The sequence below is a fragment of the Sminthopsis crassicaudata genome, chromosome 4, assembly GCF_048593235.1.
Source record: "Sminthopsis crassicaudata isolate SCR6 chromosome 4, ASM4859323v1, whole genome shotgun sequence".
In the NCBI taxonomy this organism is placed as follows: domain Eukaryota; kingdom Metazoa; phylum Chordata; class Mammalia; order Dasyuromorphia; family Dasyuridae; genus Sminthopsis; species Sminthopsis crassicaudata.
In genome coordinates this window covers 426,743,122-426,767,818 of record NC_133620.1, presented here as the reverse complement: position 1 = coordinate 426,767,818, position 24,697 = coordinate 426,743,122, and the positions used below count along the sequence as shown (strand labels likewise).

Here is a 24,697-nt window from a genome sequence, read left to right as displayed (position 1 = left end):
CCCAATTCAACACCAAAATGGAAATCCTGAAAATCAAAAGAGAAAGTAAGAAAACTACTGAACTACTAAATAAAATTATGGGAGGGAGCAGAGAGGAACCATTGGTTAATTTGATTTAAAAATAAAGGAAATCAAATTATCAATATCAAAAATTAAAATAGTGAATTTATCATCAATGAAGAAGAAATTAAAACAATTATTAGGAGCTTTTTTTGCTTAATTACATGCCAATAAATCTGACAATCTAAGCAAAATGGATGAATATTTACAAACATGTAAATTGCCCAGATTTATAGAAGAGGAAATAGAACCATGAACTCCCCAAAAATAATCCCCAAGGCTACATGGATTTACAAATGAATTCTACCAAACTTTTATAGAGCAATTAATCCCAATATTACACAAAACTATATGAAAAAACAAAAGAGACCTAACAAATTTCTTCTATGATGTTGATACCTAAACCAGAAAGAGCTAAAACTGGGAAAGAAAACTATAAACCAATTTCCCAATAAATATTGATGTAAAAAAAATTTAAGTAAAATACTAGCAAAAAGACTTCTCGTAAATTAATGATTGACTAATAATTCAAATTTTTATTTTTCTTTCTGAGTATGTGTCTATTTCATTTCTGGGGAACTAAGTCTCATAGTGGCTAGAGTACCAGGTCTAAGGTCATATTATTAAGTTCAAATCTGACCTGAGACAATTATTAGTTGTGTGACCTATGCAAAGTAAATTAACTTTGTTTCCTCAATTTCCTCATCTGTAAAATTAATTGGAGAAGAAAATGGTAAGCCACTCTAGGAACTTTGCCAAGGAAACCCCATATGGGGTCTTGAAGAATCAAACACAACTGAAATAACTCAACAATACCATTTTATTCTAAATTGTTTCTATCCCTTAAACTAAGAAATATGAAATATCTGGTTAGTTATATTAATATTATGATACTAATATGATACTATTATATGCTAATATTAAATAAAGACATTATTCTTTTGGGGGGAAAAACACAAAAACAAACGAATTGACACTTGCTCTATGCTCACTTAGCACCTCTGTCCTAATGCCCACCATGGGCTTGCCACAAAACCTTTAACCCTTTTCTCCCTTCTTTCTTTTCAGTGTTTTTCTTCTATGTTTTGTTTTTAATATTTCTTGTTATCTAATAAGAGTCCCTGGCTTTATCTGATTCATTTCAATTTTCATTGTAATGTTGCCTGAGCAAGGTTTTATAACTCTTGTGCCTGGTAAGTTAGCTGGGTTTCCAATTCTTTCTCCCATAGGTCCCATAACTTTTCTAATTTTTTTTCTTCAAAATATCTCATTTCATTTATATAAACATTCTTAAACTTTTAAAAACTTGTTTTCTCTTATTATTGAAATAGATGCCTTCAAATTAATGACTTACTGTGACTTTTCTAGAAACACTAGTTGAATTTTTGCCTATGCTGTATTTTATTTGATATTCTGCTTGTAGGTATTTTGGAGTTATTTTCTTCTTTTGCCTTGTTACCATAACAACTCTTTATGAAGGGGTTCTTTTTATTTCTGTTCATTTTCCAGCCGACTTCCTGACTTTTATACTTGATATTAGAGCTGGGGTCTGCAGCACTTTATGAAAGAAGGTCTAGACAGATCCTAATACTGGTTTCTTGGGGTACTCATATGTTATTCTAGAATCTCAGGAGCAGATTAGGGACCTGCAAGCTTTCAATGCTCCCAAAGCCTGAAATAGAGCCAAGTCTTGCTGCACTCCCTGGTCTGAGCTCTACAAGTTCCTGACCTGTGTTTGGCTCTGAGCAACAAAAGACTTCTGTGAGACTCAGTTACTATCATGCAGCTGGAGAGATCTGTTGGTACAGCGTAGCAGAAGTGTATGCTCCCTTTTGCTCTGGGATTTGGCATTTGAATGACATGCTGAGATTGAGACTCCTTCTCTCCTCTTGGAGTCTGAGACAAACAGCTGCTGCTTACTTCTCAACTTCTTTTTTGGTACACAACCCAGAGACCTCCTTCACCTTTCAAGAATCAAAGATGAACAATAACAACCACAATCTGGGAATACCACCATCCACATAGATCCCCTTCTCATTCTACACCATATCCGTGACCTTTTCAGTAGTGAAAAACAAAGCTGCCATTCTGCAACTGTACCCATCCCAGTGTGACCAACATGAGCCTGTGGCTTCCTCTTGCCTTGATGCATAACCTTTCCTTAGGCATTTAATTGCTCCTCTTGTGGTATTCTCCTAGCCTAACATTATCCCTCTTGTCCCTAAATCTCTCATCAGTCTCTCTGAGTCAAAGTGTGCTGGAAAAATGACTTTCTGTGACTTTTCTGGATTTCTCCAAAATTAGTCAGTCTGGTGCATTTTCTTTTTCTGTTTGGAAGAGTTTTCTGGAAGGGTTCTCAGAGATACTACTTCCTATATAATCCTTACATATTATTAGCTTTACCTCTCGAAGTAGCTTTTCAACTAATTATTTGCCTACATGATCTCTCTCCAAAGTTTCTTAAAATACATTAATTTCATTTTTGCTCCTAAATTTACATTTCCGGAAAAGAATAACTCCTGCCGCATTAGAGTATAAATCACTGTGAGCAAAGACTGGTTTTGTTTTGTCTGGTTTATTCAAATTTGCATCAGTGGTACCTAGGAGAGAAGGTTACACTTAGTAAATGCTTAGTAAAATGTCTGCTGAACTAGAAATTTCATGTATTACTAAATGCTCTTCCAGATTAGCTAGGTGGTGGAGTGGATAAGAGTGCTGAACATGAGGTCAGGAAGATTCATCTTCATGAGTTCAAGTCAGGCCTCAGTCAATTGTGTCATCCTGCACAAGTCACATAACTTTGTTTGCCTCAAACAAGGAGAAGAAAACAGCAAACCATTCCAGCATTTTTCCCAAGAAAACTCCAAATAGTGTTACAGTCAGACATAACTTAAACGACTGAACAACAGCAACAAGATGCTCTAACAATGGTTGTACATGACTGTATTTGTATTAATAAAAGCTACCCCAGATTATAGGCCATACATTCAACATGCAATCTCTTTGAAAAGAGAAATATTTTATATGTATGCGTGTGTGTATATAGATATGTATATACATGTATATTTATATGCTGAAATTAACATCAATAATCAAATATTTTCAGCTTTTATACAAGTGAAATTTTGGAGATAAGAGCAGGCTATATATATACCAAAGCAATGCACAGGAACAAGTAGTTTTTTAAAAAATCTACTGTTGGAAAACAAAGGGAATTTGTGATTATGTACAAATTTCTAATACCATAATTACAAACAAAAAAGGCACTGAAACTGTAAACTACCCCAAAATGTGACTAGAATGCATCAATGCATCACTAATTATACTGTACTAATTTATACATATTAAAAAAATCTTTATAAATATCCTTTCAGCAAGTCTTTAATAGCTTCTTAATCTGAACAAGCTTCTCTTGGTTTTCTCTTACTTGATCCAATTCCTTGGCCTTGGAATAGAGGTTTTGACTGATGTACAATAAATTGAACAAGGGTTGATGCCATATGTGTCCACAAGGTACTTAGAAAATTTACTGAAATTTACTGGTATTTACAGAAATCCTATTTCATAAGGATACGAGTGGAGATGTAAGATTGTGCATTATCATGGCAGCAGTCAGAGAATTACTAACCCAGGTAATCACAATAGTGGGGTCTCTTAAATCTATTTCTGTTCTATTGGTGTTCCATGACCAACTCAGGAAAAGTTTTGGATGGAGACCAATGAAATGCAATTCTATAGAAATTGCTTTTTTTGAAGATTAATTTTTCAGTTAAACACACAAAAAGAAATTGTTTATTTTTAAAAATTAGGTTAGCCCTCTATTAAAGACCAGTTCTACCACAAAGTATCACTGATTAATGCATTACTATTTTAGATCACGGTTAAAAAGAAAAACAAAATTAAAAAAATTAAAGTTGCCTAAAGCTCTGAGAATAACTTCCTAACTGGAATTCTGCTTCAAATATCAAGTCTTAAGAAGAATAAAACAAGACTTGAAGCCACTTAGTCAAATCACACATAAGTTGCATATTTCCCCTCCCCCCTTTCTGGGAAAAAAAAAGGCTTTGAAGAAATTCTATTCCATAGCTAGAAACATGGAAGTTATAAAACACTTTAAAAAGTCTTCTTTATAACTTTTCCACAGAACCAAACCATTTTAATACACAAATTTATAATTAGTTTCTACTGATACATACTTATAAAAAGCTATGATAAATTATAATAGCTTATTAAAATTATTATTAGTAAATCAATGATTTAACATTAGATACTAGTTATAAGTTAGATTACTTTTAAGTTTAAATTTGAAGGAATCTATTGTTTCAATAGTAAGATTTTGACTTACCTGTAACGAACATGAAAAGAATGATCTTCTCTCATGCTTATCAAAACACCACTTTCCTCCATTGGGTCACATTATCAGTAGAGAAAAATAAGAAATAAATTTGTGGTGTCCAGGTCAAGTCCTTTAATATGTAGATTTGTTTTCAGAACATGGTCCGGTTAGTATATTAATGAGTTGGTGTTAATACATCCTAAGCTCCTGCTGTAATATTCTTCTTTATTAACAATGAAAGGAGGTCAATGTCAGACACAGTTTAATGGTTCAGAAATGGATCCCCAATTCTTGCATCTGTGGCCCTTTCAGCTCCACTTCAGCTGCATTTCTGCAAAAGGAATACAAGATGCTTGGCTTGATGTCCCATTGTTAAACAACAACCTATAGTAAGCCTTAGCTGTGCATAAATATAGCTAGTTCTGAAGACTAGTGTCTCGTGAATCACTTAAGAGATCAGAATAAAAGGATTTAGCTGTAACCATGGGACTCTCTAAGTAGCCATCTGAGTGACAAATGTTTGTCTGAGAATAGTGCTCTCACATAAGTAAATTTTGTCTGAATTACAAGTATTTTATTCACCATTCTTAGTCAGAAATAATTATATGTGGCTATGTTCCTAGGTACATTAGAATGGTAGTTAAGAACATAACACTTTTATACTAGATATTTTATATGATTATAAAGACGATGATTTAATAACTACTATAACATATTATTCTAAAACACTAAACTCTGCTATTATTACTTTACTTCATCATTGGAATTTTCCAACCTGATAATGGTTTAGCATCCATATATTTTCACTGCATTTTTGTTCATATAAAGGCAGTATGAAAATGGATCTCTGATCTGATTGATATGGCAAGTTGGCCACAGGGTGTCTCACCCAACTTGATGGTGACTTATGTTGCTTTCTCATGACATACTGAAGATACCGGTGGTATTCAAGAATGTTCAGTTTTCATATTTTACTCTCATCACATGAAAAGTCTACTTTTATTTATTAGAACCTGTACAAAATGGCTGTTGCTCTTTTCTCTATCCCATCCTAGGATTAAAGAACTATATTCCACTCCAATGAAAGTACTCGATATTGCTCTTGGCCTCTGAGAAAAAAAAATGGGGTGGAGGAAAGGGTGTGTGGAGGGAATCTTTGGTTGAAACAAATATAAGAAAAAGTTATGAAAAACAAAACCAGGTTAAGGGAACTTATCCCGGGAGATAACTAAAAGTTAGATAACTAAAAGCAAGAATAGTCAATCTGCATGTAATGCCCTATCTAGCCCCTACAAAATCTCAATTGAAAGAGACTTCAGAGTTCAAATCAAATCAAACAATGCTACTGTGTGACTTTGGGTAAGTCATTTAAGTTCACTATATTTCTCTCATTTGTTTCATTTAAATTGCCTGGACATCTAACTAAATATATAGGAAATAGTAGTGCTTGGTAAAGCTACAGAAAAGAGAAACTAATAATAGGATAGCATGATATGGTAGGAAGGCTAGATTTAGAGGGCCCTGGGAGACTTGACAAATGACCACTTTAAAGCTTCAGTTTCCTCATCCAAAAATTGAAAAGACTATTAGACTTCCATGGTGCTTTCTTACTTTTAAATCTATGATTCTATAATACTATTACCAGCAAGGAACACATCTGATGCCTGTCAAAAATCCTTTAAAAAAATGGTTTCTGTATAGCAAAACATGTAATTAAAAGAAAAACCAGATTTGGAAAACATGCCAAATAGGTATAAAAACTTGAAAACTAAAATATGTTCAGGTGTTATTTGAAAAGTCATAGTGGTAATTCCCAGTCTACAATGGATAAATGGTCAAACATTAGAAATAAGGCAATTTTCAAGAGGAAACAAATTATTAATATATTTTTTAAAAAGACTTACATCCCTAATAATCAGAGACACAAACTCAAATAACTTTCCAGTACCATCTTGTAACAAACAAGAATTAGAAACGCACATACTCTGGGACAATAAAAAAATGAGGCAGTGATATTAGATGACCTTTAGAGTCCCTACCAGCTCTAAGTCTATGATCCCCCAATCCTGACTGCTTTCCTCCTTTGGAGGTTCTCCAGCTTATCAATGTCTTTCTAAATGTGTTGCTAAAAAATGAAAACGATGTCCCTGACAAGTCCTAAGTATTGTATTAACACTTTGTTCTGGAAGTACTAAGAAGGTCTAGGTTACTAAGTATCTTATTTTTATTTTTAAAAATGTTTTACTAATGAATTTTTCTTTATTTCCTAGCTTCCTATTCTCATTGAAATAGTACCCTCCCTTAAAACAAAATAAGCAAATAAATCAACTCACTGGTTAAAAATGTTATAAAGGTAGAATCTACAGGATCTGCCAACAGATGAAATGAGGAATAAAGAATGAAGGACGACACATAAATTGTGAGACTAGGAGTACCATGGTGCTCTCAACATTAATAGAGAAATTCAGAACAGAGTAAATTTTGGGAGGGAAAGATGATTTCCATTTTGAATATGTTGAGTTTAAGATGTTTTCAAAACATCCAGTTTTAGATGTTCAATAAGCAGCTGAACATGAAAATCTTAAAAATTAAAAGTTGGATAAACAGATTTGAGAATTATCTGCAGAAAAATGATAACTGAAATCATAAGAGCTGATGAGATGATCATATGTAATAATACAGAGGGACAAAGAGACCCAGGACAGAGTATTGGGGGAAATCTATGATTTGTGGGCATGATCTAGACAAATTTCTAGCAAAGGAGAGCAAGGAGGAGCAATTGACATATAGGAGAAAGCAATGTCACAAAAACAAAGAAATTTAAAAGTATACAGAAGAAGAAAATGACCATAGTTAGCCTAGAGGTCAAGAAGGATAAGGGTTTAGAAAAGACCAAAATATCTGACAAGTAAGATATCATATGTAATTTTTGCAGGAAGTTTCAGGTGAAAGACGCAATCAAAAGTCAGACTATAATTTTTTTCAATGAGAGGAAAAATAGTAGAACTTATTAGGTTAACCATAAAAGAGAGAAAATAAATGGGACAGGGGCAGCTAGAGGGTGTAATATGGCTAGAGCACCAGCCCTGAAGTCAGGAAGACCTGAGTTCAAATATGGCCTCAGTCTCTTAATACTACTTGGCTGTCACTTCACCCCAATTGCATCAGCAAAAAAAGAAAAAGAAAATGATATGGGACAATAGTCCATCTATGAACTCAATTGATTTTTTGAAGATTTTGGAGACACTGACATGTCTGTAAGCAGAAGGAAAAAATTCAGTAGAGAAGAGACTGAAGATCAATGAAATGAAGAGTTTAACAAAGAAGACTAATGAGAAAAGTTAAATAAATTAAGTAAAGATATCTAAGGAAGTACCAATATGCATACTGAAGGTCCATAATTAGAGGGTAGGAAATAGGGAAGATACAAAGACTGAACAAGGTACTGAACTTGTTGAGGTCAAGAGATAACAGCTATCAGACTCTGCACTGGTTGACAACTATGAATTGGGAGAACTTAATGACAGAGGTAGAAGAACTGGAAGTGGCAATAGTAAAGTAGTAAAAATAGTAAAAGATAGTAGTACTGAAACTCCCCTACTTCAACTACTGAGTCAGAAAATGAAAGAAAGTTTAACTAATGCTAGAAAAGACTCATAGGAGAAATTGTATCACCAGGAAACAAAGTCTCTCTCTAAAAGTGAGAACCAGAAGATGAATGGCATAAAAAGTGTTTGACAAAGCAAGAGCCACATAGAAGGTATGGGAAGATTTGGGGTGGGATAAGGTGAGAAACATGGGAATAAGGGAGTAATTATTAGGAGTCAGAAAGTGGAGGAAGAAGGGAGAGGTGGTCAGAATTACTGGGATGGGAAAGGGATAATACAGTAGGAGTCTGTAAAGCAATGAACAAAGAATTCACATAGGTTTATCAGCATCCTTGGGGATCTGGCCTGAGGATCGAGTCTTTTCAGGGTACAGCTGGAGGGAGAGAGAATGGGGTGGGATGCCAGAGGGAGGTAGAACAATACAATTGGTGTTTTCCTTAGTTCTAACTTGATAGGCCAAGAAAAATGACCTGTTGAAGGCATGATGGAATGATGTTTCCCTCCTTCCAATGGAGACAGGCTTGGTAGGAGAAACTCTAGTGATTCCAAGGCAAAATCTAGAGAATTTCACTTTTATATACCTATTTCTGTTTAAGACATGACTATTCCTTCAGTCTCTCAGGTCTATAAACTCGGTATCAATTCCTCATTGATATGAATCAATGATATAGAATCAATTTTAACCTCTATATCTCTCAAAGTCAATTTCTTCTCTTTTCTCATATAAAGCTTCCACATTAGGCCAAACCTTTGTCAACTTCAACAGCCTCCTAAATGGAGGCTGCAAGTCTTTCTCTACTCTAGTTCCTAGCTTCTTAAACTGGGGGTTGTGACTAATGTGGAGGTTACAAAATTAATAATTATTATCAGCAAATGTTAGATTTGTATACCCATATACTTGAGGTCATATAAAAATTTCTCGGGTAAAAAGAGGTTAATAGTAGAAAAAGTGTAAGCCCTGGCCTAATCTACTTTTCACACAGCTGCTACTTAAGTTCAGACCTGATCAGATCACTATCCCTATTTGATTGTGTCCCTACTGCCTCTAGGATAAAATATGAACTTCTTGGTTTAACTTTTAATGCCTTCCACAATCTGTCTCCAACCTTCTATTTCCAGCTCACTGGATGTTATTCCATAGTCTATGATCCACAGAAACTGACCTTCTTTCTGTTCTTCACAGTAGGCACTTCTGTTCCTTTACTCTGGTTGTACCTATCATGACTACATCAGTTCCTCTTCCTAGAACAGAATCCCTCCTTTTAAGGATTCAAGATTTTATCATCATCTGCATGAAGTTTTTCTTAACTCCTTTTTCTTTACCCAGTATTCTGCAGGATTTTGTTAAACTCCTTTGACAAGCATATATGTCTCCCTCCAAAAGGGGCATTACATCCTCTGCTTACTTGTTTTTTTATAAACACTCCTTTAATACACCCCTCACTTTTTTCATAAAATGCCTAGGATTTACTTCAAAGCATGGCTAAGGTGCCACCTCCCATGAGAGGCCTTTCTTGATCCTCCTTTTGAAATTACTTTGTATTGCTTCATAAATACTTGGGTATGTATTGTTCTCCCCCTCAGTAGACTGTAAGGTTCTGAGGGCAGATACTATTTTGTTTTATTCAAAATGCCCAGTGCACAGCACATAATAAATGCTTACTATGTGAAATAAATATTCATAATTAAGATAATTAGATAATTCTTAATAATAATTAATTATTGAACAAAACTGTCTCTAGCACTGAATTTATTAAATACTATCGTATTTAAGGGAAAACTTATGCTCTAAGGAAAATGTATTTTCTATGCTCTCAGGCAAGTGTGCCTATGAGATCACAGGTTTAAAGCTAAGAGATTTTGGAGGTCAATTAGTCCAACCCCTTCATTTTACAAGCAAGGAAAATGAGTCTCAGAGAGGTTCAATGGCTTGTCCATAGTTGCATAGCTCACATCAGAGGTGGAATTTAAACCTGGCTCCAACTCCAGAACTATGAAGTACTATCATACTACTCACTTACTCACTACCCAGGGTTGGCTCTGCTGCAGGATCATGAAAGCCTGCCTGCCTTCTCATATTTTCATTAGCTCAATATATATACAGACCATTCTTATAAAGATTTTATGGAGTTTTTTGTAGTCTTTGTCTATTTGGAATACTCTGAAAAATCAACCCTTGCTGTGAAAATTGTGTCTAGTACAAAAAACTCCGTAAAATCTTTATAAGAATGGTCTGTATATATGTTGAGCTAATTGTATAATGTACATGAATAAGCAATATCAGATTGCTTAATTATCTTGGAGTAGAGGGAAGGGAAGGAGAAAAAAATAGAACTCAAAATCTTACAAAAATGAATTGGAAAAGAAAATAAAATAGCAAGTTAAAAAATCTCATTTCAATCAACAGCTTGGCTAGATTGGTACGATTTTAAGTGCTTACAATTTTTTCTCATTTTTGTCCTTTTTTTTCTGAATTAATATTCATTTTAACTTCTCTAAACAAGCTTATTATTTGCTCACATTGACAGCAGATTCTGAAATAGTTCTTATATTAGTAAATAACCAGAAGATTCCTATCTTTTAATATATAAACAATTTCCTCTATTATAATGATGACCAATGTTCATCTCATCCCGTAACTTCTGACTCTCTTCTTAAATAAAATATTCATGATATTTTAGTTAACCACAATTTCATATTTTAGCTTCAATGTTACTGTCTAAAATTTTTTAGTTCTTATTTGCCTACACCTTCACTAAATACTAAAGCAAACTTCACGTTGACTTGTTGCGCATTCTTGCAGAATTGCAATAGATGTTGATCCCTAAACTATGATCATATTTATGCTTCCTTATAACATAATATAACTATATGATAACACTATAACATGAGTAATTTGACTAGTGTGAAATCTAAACTGGTTGTTCTTTGCCAGCACTAAAAGAAAATTCATTAAATACTTTGAATTGGTTTTCAGCACAAACTCAAAATACTTAACAAGCAGCCATTAAGTATCCTTTACATTTTCTGAACAACAACTTTGTTGATTTCTACTAGATCCAAATTCTCAACATTCCTCTAGTATTGGTATGGTATATTAAGTAGATATAATAATTATCAGTCTAAAGAACAGTGGAAGAGGAGTGCATTTAAAAAAATAATTACCCATGTTATCTCTCTTAAGTCACTTAAGCTTTCTGACCCTCAGTTTCCTCATCTATAAATTAAGAGATAGGACTAAAGGATATCTCAATTCCCTTCTAGTTGGAAAATTACAATGTTAAGCTCCAGGTGAATTTTAAAATACATGACATCATTACAATAGATATTTAGAAGTTAGATGGCAAAATACATTTGAGAAGGAAAAAGAAGTCAGATTCATTTTAGCACTAGTTCAGAAATATTCCTATTTATAAATTATCTGGAAGCATATTGATATCAGGGAATAACAAAATAAACCCTCAACCATGCAAAACAGACAATCTTCTTTCATTAGGTAATACATCTAATTCAAAACCATTATGTCTAACAATTATACTTGTGTGTAGAAGGCAAAAAGTGGATATGAAACAGGGAGACTCAGATAATCAACACAAAAGAACGGATTGTGGGATTTTAAATGAGTCAGTAGAAATTAAAGCAATTTGATGAATAGAAAATGATGGCTCAATTGAAAACTTTTAACCCTCTCCTCTACTCCTCCCCCAAAAAAAGGGGGTTAGAGGATTTTGGTGTAGAGAAATAACTATAGGATTCTTACAAGGAAAGACTGGATTAAATGGAGGATTAAAAAATTCTGGAGGCAACAAAAAGATTTTACTTCAGAAAATAATGATTGAGGCAAGGCAGTCAGGTTTAATATTTAGAAATATTTTAAATTTAATAATTTGGAGTGGCTAGGTGATACAGTGAAGTTAGGAAGATTTGAATTCAAAACTGGCTTCCAATACTTACTAGATATGTGACTCTGGGAGAGTCACTTAACCTGCCTTTTTCAGTTTCCTCAACTATAAAATGAGAATAATGAAAATACTTATCTTACAGGATTGTTGTGATAATCAAATCAGAAATATGTAACGAGCTTAGGACAGTGTCTCATATATAGCAGAAGCTAGATATATGTTTATTCCCTTTCTCTCTCCCCTGAATATGTCCAACATCTTAATTAGAAAATTGGCTGTTGAGTATGTAAAGGAGATTAAATCTCTAATATGAAAGGATAAGGTGGCATCCATTTCTTCTACAAACTTCATTCTATCTATATTCTTGCCTGAATTTTCTTTCTATGTCATGTAAAAAATCATTTTAGCCTTGATCAAAATTTTCATTTACGTTCCCAATGATAAAATCCACGGAAAGAAAAACACCAAAATAGTCCTTTTACAAAATAGATAATTTTAAAAGTCCTAACCAGCTCTAAAGTCTTAAGTTCAGTAAAGGCAAATTTTATAAGCAGCAACTTAAGGTTTTGACAAGTGATTAAAAATGAAACTTCAAAGCAAACAAAACAGATACCTTTCAGGATTTTGTGCCTGAAATATTAGCATGAATCAGAATGACTGAAAATTTAAATGGTAAGGGAAATGTTTTAGAGGAAAAAATAATGTAATCTTCATATAGGATAGTATGTACACAGTCTAAATGCTTAAAAATCAATGAATAAGAAAGAATTAAGTGTAAAGTGATAAAAATAGTTCAAAATTCAAAAAATGGGGGCACAAGAGGATTGCAATGATAAACCACACCTTCTTCTAGGATGTTTATAATGGAAAAAAAAAAAGAGCTCCCAATCATACTTTATAAGTAGGCAAAGTAAAATTTTGAAACGTTAAGTAATCTGTTGAATGTTTCTCCCAATCAGTAGTAGAAATTGATTTCCAATTGGGAGAGGATGGAGAATTAGTATAATTATTTCCAATTTGTCAGTAATTCAAACAATAAAAAACTCAAAGCAGAATTTTGTATGACTTGTATGACTTAGACTCTTAAGAGTCATACAATAAGGCACTCTAATACCTTTAAATGCTCTTAATCAAAGCCATATTGAATTACATTTAGCATAAAAACTATGCTAGATATATTTTACTAATTATATGCTAACAGTCTAAAATTCAGTTTATATATTAATATTATATTTATAGTTTATTATATACAGTTTATATTATAGAAGATACACCTAGGACAAAGAAACATCAAACAAAGTCACAAACAACATAAAAATGTTGCCCTGGAGTAGACACAATATGAAAAGCATAAATGGCTTATATAGGACATCAACAAAAAACAGCTAATACTGGACTATTTGGCCATTATAAAATACTTATCCCGGAATATCTGGGGGTTGGTTTTGGAATGAGGACTCTGAGAAAGACTAGGAAGTCATAGAATTAGAGTTAGAAAGGATCTCATTGGTATAAACCAATTTTTGAAAATATAAAGTATGAATGACAGTTATCCAAAATCTGCATGAAAGTCTCTAGGGACTAAAATTTACTACTGCCCAGAGAAGTCAGATTCATCTATAGATAGTTCACTTAATGATAGTCAGCTGTTTACTAACTTACTCTCTCAAACAACTAAAGCATTTTAATCTAGAGGGATCATGTAAGAATTCATGGAAAGTACTTTGCAAAGCTAAAAGCACTAGCTGTCCAGTTTATATAAAAAAGAGTAGGATAGATTATATTGGGTAAACTGTGCAATGCTTTTGATGACCCCAAACTTCTCCTGGAAGAAAGAGTATAATATGCTAAATGGTCATGAAACATGGTAACATCATAATATCTAAAACTGCAGGTCCCCAAAGAATAACACAAATGCATGGTGGGCGGGAACAGGCTATCAAATACTATCAAGGAATAGTACACCAAAAGTGGCATAAAAATACATCAAAAAGAGAAGAGGCACAATCAAACATTTTTTTCCCTCTCAATATCAAGAGGAATTTATCCATTAAAACAAACTTACCTTTGAAATAAAACAACTCATTTATTTGAAATTTTTGATATTGCTGACTAACTTAAAAACTCTCCTTGGCTTTGAAGCTCCTCTATATAGAGAGAGTAGCACAAACTATCCAATTTTATGCCCAAATACATCCCTTCTTAACTTTCCTACTTCTGCGGAAAAAAACATAACCCATTCAAGACCCCAGGTTTACCACACCAGAGTCACCCTCATCTACTTATTCTTGCTCACTTCACAGATCCAATCAAAATGCTCACATTTTTATCCCCATGATCACTCTCCAACATCTCCTGTCCATTACACTGCCACTATGTTCCTATTGCACATCAGCCCCTCTTCATTGCTGACCCAGGCTCCTGCCACAGCTTCTTGCTCTATTTTCCCTCAAATCATTGTATGTATACATATATACATACATATATATATATATATATATGCATATATATATATATATATATATACACACACACACATACACACTTAGATAGGGACTGATGACTAAACTTCTTCTGGGCAGGGGCAGCTTTCACTTTTTTCTTTGTATTCCTCACACCTGGAATAGTGCCTAGAACATAGAAGGCACTTAATAAATGCTTGTTCATTGACTGGAATGAAGAGGAACTGATGTTGAATCTTGATTGTGCTATTTACTACCTGATTTGAAGAGTGGATCTGTTCTCTTTGGGCAATTGTTTTCTTGTTTCAAGTTAGAGTGTCTTTCAGGAGTTGACTGTGTATTCTTGGTAGTTTCTTTTTCTTACCTAGATCTTAGTCATTGAACAGCTGTTGACTCAGGCAAACTGAGACCTGGGGGGGGGGGGGAATCTCAATTTAGAAAGGCCACAGTCATACTCTACTGCATTCTAGGCCATTACCAGATGTCTAAACTTTGCCTTGCCACTGATCATCCATAACTATGGAGTAGTGAGAAGTAGTAAGACTAAAGACTTTACACAGCTCCACCTGACTTAAATATAATTCAAGGGTAAGTCAAGACATTATCCTCATGATATCACTGGTCATCCCTTTCAAGAATGAAGGACAACATATGGTGGCAACCAAGTTTTCTGCCAAAGGCCATTTGGATATTTATAATATCATTAACAGGCTATGCAAAATTATTAACTTCTAGGACTCAAGCAGTGGGAAATAATACTTAGCTTTCAGCTCATTGTGCAATGATTTGGGGGTAGGGGGCTTATATAAGCTGCAGTCTGGACTCCCCAGAAATACTACCTGTATAGCCTTAGGTAAATCCTCATCCCCTGGATTTGGCTCTTCATCTAAAAAAGAAAAGACTAGACTAGATAATCTCTAAAATCCTTTCCAGTTCAAAATCCTAAAATTATTTTTTTTTCTTTGTTGGCTCCTCATCTTCTTCCTAACCTCTTAAGATTAGGAAGAGACCCTCTGTCTCTCTACCTTTATTCTCTTCTTCATCTCTGTGTATATTCTCTCCCCTGGTAATCTCATTCACTTCAAAGCTTCGACCATCAACTCTTTGCAGGTAACTATCAAATCTTTTTATTACTGATTTTTTTTTTCTGAGTTCAAGATCCCAAACTGCAACTACCTAATGTAGCACCTAAACCAACATGAGCTTAAACCTGCTCCAAGTGACCAGCCCAGAGCCTCGCCTTCCCACTTTTTGGTCCATTGTAAACATTTCAATCTTCACTTTTCCCATTATTTAATCTGTTATTAAAGTCTTATTGATTCCATTTCCACAACATTTATTGAATCCTGACATCATTCAAAAACAAACTCTCAAAATTTGCTTAAATCTATTTTCATTACATTCTGATTTTTTTACTTTCCAATATGACCCCAAATATCACAAAGTTTCTATGTAGTAGTTTGAGGAGAAAGGACAAGCATACATCCGAAGAATTAGACAATAGAAAGGAACAGAATCAAATAATTAAAAATATACCCTTTACATGGGATGGCTGTTTATGCCAATCTACAGAAAAAAAGTGCTGGAATAAAGCATTATAAATTTGTTTTATTTTCTTAATAAACCAAATATCTTAACAGCATGCTATATTAGAGAGTTCTAAAATGCTGCAGAAACTAATTTTCAAAAGTTTCTCAAATAGGGATAGTACTAATTTGACTTTCAATAAGCTAATAACATTTTTGCTTTGAGAGACTTCAAACCAAATCTAACTACTGTAATGTAAGAACTTTAAAAATTAATAATAATAATATAATGATGATACAGAAGAACACAAATCTGTAACCTTTATAAAATAATTTAAATGAGATTTAAAATTTTCCTTCATTTCAGAACCAACAAAATACTACATGATCTTTTATTTTCAATCATTAACATTTCTTCTTCTACTCTACATAAAGCTAAAAAGTGTCCCAAAATATATACTATACTTGGATAAAACACTATTAAAGTAAGAGATGAGTTTTTAAATATATATTTAAAAGGCATTCAGAGCTTTAAGTAAAGATACTTAAATACTTCTAGCCTTAATTTAGACATTATTAAATAATGTAAGGCATTATTAATAATTTAGGCATTATTAAATAATGTAAGAATGACAATATACATCAACCTACATGGAAAAAATAAATATTTTTCACACGACTGAATGTTAAATTCAGCCTGTTTTCAGCAATCCTAAATAAACTATGAAAACTATTATTTAATGCTTTAAGCTTGCAAAGTACTTATGTATCTTATCTTCAAAACAACCTTGGAAGGGAGGTTCTGTTATTATCTCCATTTTCAAGGAGACCAAATTTAGGCAAATAATTATAAGTGATTTGCCCAGTGACAGCTGGCAAATGTCCAAGGCTAGTTTTGAACTCAGATCTTCCTGAATCAGTTTTAGGATTCTATATATTTATATTCTATTCATTTAGATGTAACACATGATCTAAAGCCAGAGTAATATATACGATTTTTAAGGTATGTTAGGAGGTCCCCTGAGTTTTACTTTGTAAGTTGTCATGTTTTCTAGAAAAACTGGCCCCAGTATGCAAAAGGCCCTGAATGTATCAAGGACAAAACCCACTTCCAGCCCTCTTTCTCTCCCCTCTCCACCCAACTGACATAATTTGTTATTTGCATCCCAAGTTGGACTTCCTGTGTGCTCCTGGGAGTCGACAGGCACTGTTCAGTCTAAAGCTAGGACCCTAGTAGAAAAGCAGACCATCATATCTTCACAATCTTCTCAAGGGGAAAAAAATACTGCTTTTGCCATTGCTTTGCTCCTCCCCCTGAGAAGGGTTCTATCCTTTACCAACCTTTACCATACCTTCCCCTCTCCCTCATGTCATGTCCCTTTAGGTGGAGATTTGTTTTTTCTCCTCCTTCTTTTGTCCTCCTGTTAGAAACATGCAAACTTCTATGTGGATTGTGAACTCTCTGGGTTCCACATGCATGTTCATTTCTCTTGTAATAAACCTAGTTTTCCAGTAAGTTTCCTTAAGTTGTGATTACCTATTGACACAGTATTATAGTAGAATAGGATCTAGGTTCAAAGTCAAAGGACCTTGATCTAAATTCTGGTTTGTCTCAACCCACGTAAACTTAGTAAAGCCTTCTTTCCTCTAAGTGTCAATTTTCTTTTCTATAAAATGGGATCCCTGAGTTAGGACAGTTCTTAACCAGAGCATATGGAGATGCAAAGGGTCCTGGGATAGATTTCAATGGATCCATGAATTAAAAAAAAATTTTTTTTGATAGCTGTTATTTCTATATAATTTCTGATTTTGTACTTCATCTTATGCATTTTAAAAATATTAGTTTGGGAGAGAGTTCACAAGCTTCCCCAAACAAATATAGCATCAAACATAATTGTACTCAATGAAATGAACCAAATCAATTCCAATAGAGCAGTACTGAACTAGTTACACCCAGCGAAAGAACTCTGGGAGATGACTATGAACCACTACATAGAATTCCTAATATCCCTAATTTTGTCCACCTGCATTTTGGATTTCCTTCACAGGCTAATTGTATACTATTTCAAAGTCCGATTCTTTTTGTACAGCAAAATAACGTTTGGACATGTATACATATATTGTATTCAACTTATACTTTAACATATTTAACATGTATTGGTCAATCTGCCATTTTGGGGAGGGGGTGGGGGGAAGAAGGGGAAAAATTGGAACAAAAGGCTTGGCAGTTGTCAATGCTATAAATTTACCCATGCATATATCTTGTAAATAAAAAGCTGTATTAATAATAAAAAAAAACATAGTTATACTAATAGTTGCCTCAAAATTACTTTCAAAGATTAAAAAAATTACATTCAGCTTTCCTCTAAGAACAGGAAAATTTAAAATATAAATGATATTTATTTTAAATTTTACATAAGATTAATATTTCCTATCCATTCAGGAAATCTTCAACTAGCTCTTTGGAACTTACTAAGCCAGCTCTTTGAAACTTTAAAGTATAAAAAGTATTTTTTAGTTAAAATATATTTCATATAGGTATACAGAAGTATTAACAAATCAAGTCTGGAGAAGAATGCAACAAAGTTAAAAACTTAAGAGCATTCAATACTTTCTACCTGTTCCTAAGTGTTAACCCAATCAGCAAACTACATTTGATATTATAAACAAATGTTTGTAAAGAAAAAATCCAGAGTTCTTCCTCCAAATTCAAAAGCCACAAAAAGGAAAAAGGAATATCATCTATTTAGGTCCTTTACCTTCTTTATTATTCTGGACGATACAACTTCATATTACTGCCTGCCTAGTTGATATGTTATTTACTACGAGGAAGCAAATGACAGAATTTAAAAAGACAAAATATTTTTACACATATATAATTTTCATTTCTATAGAACTTTACAATTTAAAAAGTGATTTTACATATCTTCCATAATAGAAAATTTTTTTACTTGTAATGAAGAATGAGTAGAATTGTAAGGAGCAATTTATGAAGTCAAAATGTATGACTCAAAATTATTTCTTATTATTAATGTTAGTAAGCTTTCTACTTAAATTCCTCACTTACAAAATATATGTGATTTTTAAAAATTAAAAAAGTTAGTCTTATTTTTAAACACACAGAATGAAAGTTGGTTTTTTCTCTCTCTGGCTTATATTGATATCATTCGTCCGACTTTCAATCAATCAGCTCAAAAAATGAATGTCAAATTAAATCTGCTATTAGAAATTTTGATTAGAAAATTACTGCAGAAAAGCTATCTGTAATTAGTGTTAAAATATATCCATGTTATATGCACATTTTATATGTATATAAATATATGTAACATAAAAATATATGCATAAATCATGTATGTACACAAACTGATACTGCTTCATGGATGTCTTTTAAGAGATCTATTCTACTTTCTCACAACATTATGTCATTCAATAATTAATTTGCTATTCATGGGAAAAAAGAAATGTGACAATTTAATACTATAAAAGTTCTTTAATTTATTATAACCATAGCAAATAATTACTGTTTTTATTCAAAATAAGTTGTTTTCTTGTTTGATTTATTCACTTCATTGCACTTTACACTGCCTACCCTACTACCTTGGACATAGTATAAACTCAAAAGACAAGTTAATATCTTACAGGGAGCAGCAGCAATCAATACTGCAAGTCTTGGGAAAAGTACTCGAAACAGAATGACAACCATAATCAATCAACGAAGAGAATTTGGGAAGTGTACTATCATCAATATTTATAGAGGTTGCCAGAGGAAAAATGAGAAAAATACATGACTTAAACGACTTGAGGCAGTGAAGTCAATATTGCCACAAAAGATTAAGAGGGTAGTCACAGAATGTTTTAGCTGGAAGACAATCCAGAGATCATTTAGACCCACTCTCATTTTATAGATGAAAAAACTGAGACCCAGAAAAGCAAAGTGATAAGACAGATGAAATCCTTATACCCAATGGCTATCTGGGACCTGAATCTGGTCTCCAGCTTTCCTAAACTGACAGGCAACATGCCAAGCCCAGGGCTTAAGTCAAATTAAAGATCTATAAGACCATGATTCTACCTCCTTTGAAATGATTCACAAGGGAACGAAATTTGTTTTTTTCAGCTTCTATAAATCTATGTCTGAATAGTGAAAAGATTTCTTTCATTTAAATGTTTATGTGGTCCAGCAGTACCTGAGGGAAAAAAATATCTCTAACTAAAACACAAAGAATCAAGTCCATGGAAAGAAAAACTTCCCATTGTCTCTAGGATAACCTACAAAACTCCTGTTTGGCTCACAAAGCTCTACATGCTCTAGTGTCACAACACCTTTCCAGGCTCACTTACTCCGTACTGTTTCCCCTCCCTGGTGCTAAACTGAAGACAAAGTGACCCACTTGCTGCTTCTGCTTCCTTCACACAATAGTTCAGTCTTCAGTGCAGCTGCTTTTGTCCGAGTTATCTTCCACAATTAGAATGCAATTTCTCCAAAACTCGAGATTTGAAAAATCCCTTTCTTCATCATCATCCCATCTCCCCCAATTGCCGGATGTCCTCTCTTCTCAAGTTACTTTGTATAGATATTCATGTGGTGTCTCCCACTGGCTTAGTTAGTTGTCTTACCATCTCCTGGCAATGTGCCTGGTACATGACAGGTGCTTGGGAACTGAAGTGATGGGAAAAGTGCATCCCGCCTGACCAGGGATCTTCTCTGCCTTCCCTGTGGGTGTGCTTCTAGTCCCAACTTCTTAAAGTGAGTGGCGATGCACCACCGCACCATATGAGATCCCGTATCAATGCTCCTCAGACTCAATCACCCTCTTTAACATTTTAAGTCACTCATCACGTTTGAGATCATACATTCGTAATCCAATACCGTACTTCCAAACTCTGTTGGTAGGGAAACTTCCCCCATAAAAGCAGTTCTATCTACATCCCTGGCAGATCGGAATACCAAGTGTTTATTGTGTTTCAATTTTTAAAACATTTTATTCTAAAAATGCAAATGAATTAAATTTTGCCCTAAGAAAACATATCCCCTATGTGAAAAACTTAAAACAATTTAGCTTCAATTAACTGTTAACTAATTTTTCCCTTTTAAAATAAAAATAAGGTAATACAGATCCAGTTAATTCTATATGTTGTATTAATCTAAAGTTTTCATTTTGGGGGAAAAAATAAAGGAGTTGCTAAGTCTTGTGATAAACCAACAGGTTAGTGAAGAAATGTTAAGTTTCTGGAAAAGCTACGGAAGAAAACGACACCAAGCGTAGATATTTAAATTACACACACCCAGATAAGCTACTCCACAACCAGAATAGGTGCGAAAACCGAAGATTAAAGCCCGCTGAGGCTGTTCTCATTGTGCTTTAATCTGGGGACACAAGCACTTAATCTACAACCAATTAAGCCCTTTCAGGGAAGGAGTTATTTATTACACGACGTCAAACTTAGATTTAAAAAGGAAATTTCTCAAACCAAAGGGCCCGCGCGCCTGTCCCGGGTTTTAGAAGGGCGCGCGGCTCTCGGGGTAGCCCCCTCAATGGGGGGGGAGGAGGGTCCGCAGCTTCGCACAGTTAGAGCTGCTGATCCGGGACGCGAGGCCGGCGCGCGCACCCCGGTAACTGTGGGGCGGACAAGGACGAGCGAGCACCTCGCAGGCCCGGCTCGCCGGCCCCATCTACCCGGCTTCGGAAAGAGCTCCGGGAGCACCCGCCCGCAAGTCCTCACAAAGCAGGGGACTCCTCGCCTCTCCCCATCCTTCGCAACTCCGCAGAGGGACTCACCTGCCTCCGTCCTCCTCTCCCTCCTCCGAGGACTCCAAGCCGGGAACGACCCGAAGCTGCTGCCGCTGCCGCCGCCGCCGAAAGAGCAACCGCTGCTGCCGCGGCGGCGGGCTCCGGGCCAGACCGAGCTCTGCTGCCCCGCCCCCAGGCCGGGCCGCGGCGGCGCTCCGGGGGCCAGCGCCGAGGCAGAGGCTGGGGCAGCGCCGGAGGCAGGCTCGCGCCCCCGCCCCCTGGCCCCCGCCAATCACGTGGGCCAGAGTTTTGCTGGCCGGCCCTCACCCTCCCCTCCCTCAAACCCACCAATAGGGTCTCCCAGAGCAGCGCGGGTCGCCCGGGCCGCGTTCAACGCCTCGGCAATCCAGTGCCCTCCCCGGTGCAGTGTGCGCCTGCGCGGCTAAGAGCTGTTCGCGTTCAAACTGGCTCTGCCCCCGCGTCTTTCGTACAGGCCAATGGGAGGGCGCGTGGGCGGGATGGGCTTCCCCCCGGTCCCTCCCACTCTCGAACTTGGAGACCTGCTCTTCGGTGCGGGGCACGGCGCTTCTATCGCGGACTTCTTTGTTCCCTACCAAGGATCCTGACTAGTCCCGATAAAAGAGCCCTTATTTCCCGGTTCTAGAACCCTTCGGAAAGGCAGGGGGCGACTGGGCGAAGGCCCCTCTCGGAATGCCCTGTCCTGCCCCCGGGAGTGATCCGAGTCCCCGGGACACCGTTTAGAGCCGGAAGGGAGCCGGTCACTCTCCGGGGACGCAGTTGTTTAGAACCTCTCGCAGGGATCCCCCCTGTGCCTTGTTCACACTGCCGGGCTCGGCACAAGCCCAGCGCTTCATAGTGCAGGCGTGTGGACAGCCTTGCTTAAAGGCGATCTCCTGTTAGAGATAGTTCCGAAGTGCTGTCTGTGCAGGGAGAGCCCAGCTAGCATTGGAGTGCCGGGCCCCGTGCGGGCGGGGGGAGGACAAGCGGGGACAGGAGAAGCAGCGCCCAGACAAGCGACGTCCCGCGGGCAGGATACATGGGCCTGAGGCGTTTCGTGCGAGCGGGAGCCCGAGCTCCCTCGGAGCCCAGCCCGGGCTTCCTGTCTAACCAAGTTTGGCGCCCACCTTGTCTGGCTGCAGGCGGCCTTAGGGCCTAGAGGCCCCAGCCTTAACTGCACGCGGACCAAAGACAAGAAGCAGCTCTTCTAGGACTACGCTGCTGCAGGGCGGCTCGCCCGCAGGATAATAGTGCTTACCCAAGCATTCTCATCTGAAAAATCGTGGTGCTATTATCGGTCTCCTTCCGGGACTGCCTAGGTCCCCAGAGCTCTCCTTCGATAAGCCTATCAAATGAATCTCAATTGTTGTAACTCGAAGCCTTTTCTACCTTAGGCGTTAGACTCGAGCAGCTCAAGTTGGAGGCCTCTAACCCTCCCCTAGGCTCATGTTCCCTGAGCTGTCACCTTCTTGTAACCTTTGCATCCGGGAGACTCGTGGCTGAAGGGCCAGGGATCATTTAGGTCTGTCCCACTTCAGCTCTGCTGTATCCTGGCATTTACACTGCCACAGTGTACTCTGAAGGAAAGTTCTAGTAATAATAAAACAGACAATACCAGGCAAATTTAGCAGTGATGACAGTCCCAATTTCCCTGCCAAGATGTTCACAGTTCCTTACTCATCCTAAAGGCTTTATTCACCAGAACACCGTTTATCTCATTGCTTCTCACCAAGACACATGTGGCCTTTCCACTTGTTTCTCCTGCAAAAGACACTCAGATAGCCCACTCCTCAGACATCCGCAGATCCCACCTTTGATGCCTAATACCTGGGTGACTATGGGCAAGTCATTTAAGTTCCTGGGCCTATAAAATAAAGTGGCAGCGCGAGAGGGATACAAGGGTTCCTTTCAACGCTTACTGTATGCTTCTAAAATCTCGCAGATACATTGGGAAGGGTCTCTAACCAAGAATTATCCCTCTTTTGGCCTAACATTTTCAACAAATCAGTCAATAAACATAAAGTACCTACAATGTGCCAGGACTGAGGATACAAAAAGAGTAAGCGAGCCCTTATCAAAGAATTCCCCAATCTAAAGGGGGAGACAATAAACAAATGTGAACAAACAAGGTAAATAAGTCAGGGAAACATTTCCCATGAGATTTGACTGGTTGATCATCATCCTTTCATTTTCTATTAGACATCAGTCTATTGGAGTCAAGGTTCAATGTGTGAGACTGTGGCTGAACAGACTACAGACTAAGAGCAGAAGACTACTTCATATGAACATTAGTGAGGATGTCTCAAAACTTGAGCACCTCATTTCTTTTGAGCTATTATAACTTTGCTTATGGAGCACAGTGTATGTTTTGGTACTGGGAAATCTTTTGCTCATCTTCCAGGTTATGCAATTGAAAGGTTCTTCTGAGAGACCTTCATTGTGTTTTTGTAAAACTTCTTTTGACTTCCGTTTGACTACATGTGTGAGTTCTCTGTAAAACAGTCATTTAGTCAAACATTTGACATTTGAACAATGTGGTTAGCCCATTAGAGCTGCTTCTCTGCAATAGAATTTTAATGCTTGGCAATTGAGCTCTAAAAAAGACCTCAGGGTCCATACGCTATCTTCAGAGTCTTCCTAAGATAATTCAAAGAGAAGCGATTCCGTTTCCTGTCATGACACTAATATACTCTCTAGGCACACACAAAAAAGGTCAGCATAAGAGCTCCGTGGGCCTTCAGTTTGGTAGGTACCTCTTCTAATACCTCCTCTTTTCCACACTTTCCTTTGGAGTCTCCCAAATGCTGAGCTAGCTCTGGCCATAGATGTGTCAATCTCATCATCTATGTGGACATTTCTGGAAAGTATAGTTTCAAAGTAAGTGTAAGCGAATTTATCCATAGTATTCAGAATTCCTCCACTTGCTGTAACTGACGAGTCCATGTATGTATGGTGTGGTACTGGTTTGGTGGAGAGTCTGTGTTTTCTTCAAGTTAACTGTTAGGCCAAAATTGGTACAAGCAATAGAAAGTAGATTCATACTCAAAGTCACA

At 36.4% G+C, this 24,697-nt stretch overlaps 1 protein-coding gene across 4 annotated transcripts in view; it reads right to left on the bottom strand.

The window, feature by feature from the left end:
* Positions 1-21,943, bottom strand: part of GPSM2 (G protein signaling modulator 2) — a 49,806-nt gene extending 27,863 nt beyond the window's left edge. The window contains exons 1-2 of one of the 4 annotated variants that reach the window (XM_074262864.1): positions 21,675-21,820; positions 4,406-4,727 (exon numbers count right to left, since the gene is read on the bottom strand). In XM_074262864.1, coding sequence (XP_074118965.1) covers positions 4,406-4,467 — 62 coding nt within the window. In that variant the 5' untranslated portion in view covers positions 4,468-4,727; positions 21,675-21,820. Of the gene's footprint in view, positions 1-4,405; positions 4,728-21,674 lie in introns of all 4 variants that reach the window. The other 3 variants (XM_074262865.1, XM_074262867.1, XM_074262866.1) reach the window with 3 other exon arrangements.
* Between the last annotated feature and the right edge of the window lie 2,754 nt (positions 21,944-24,697).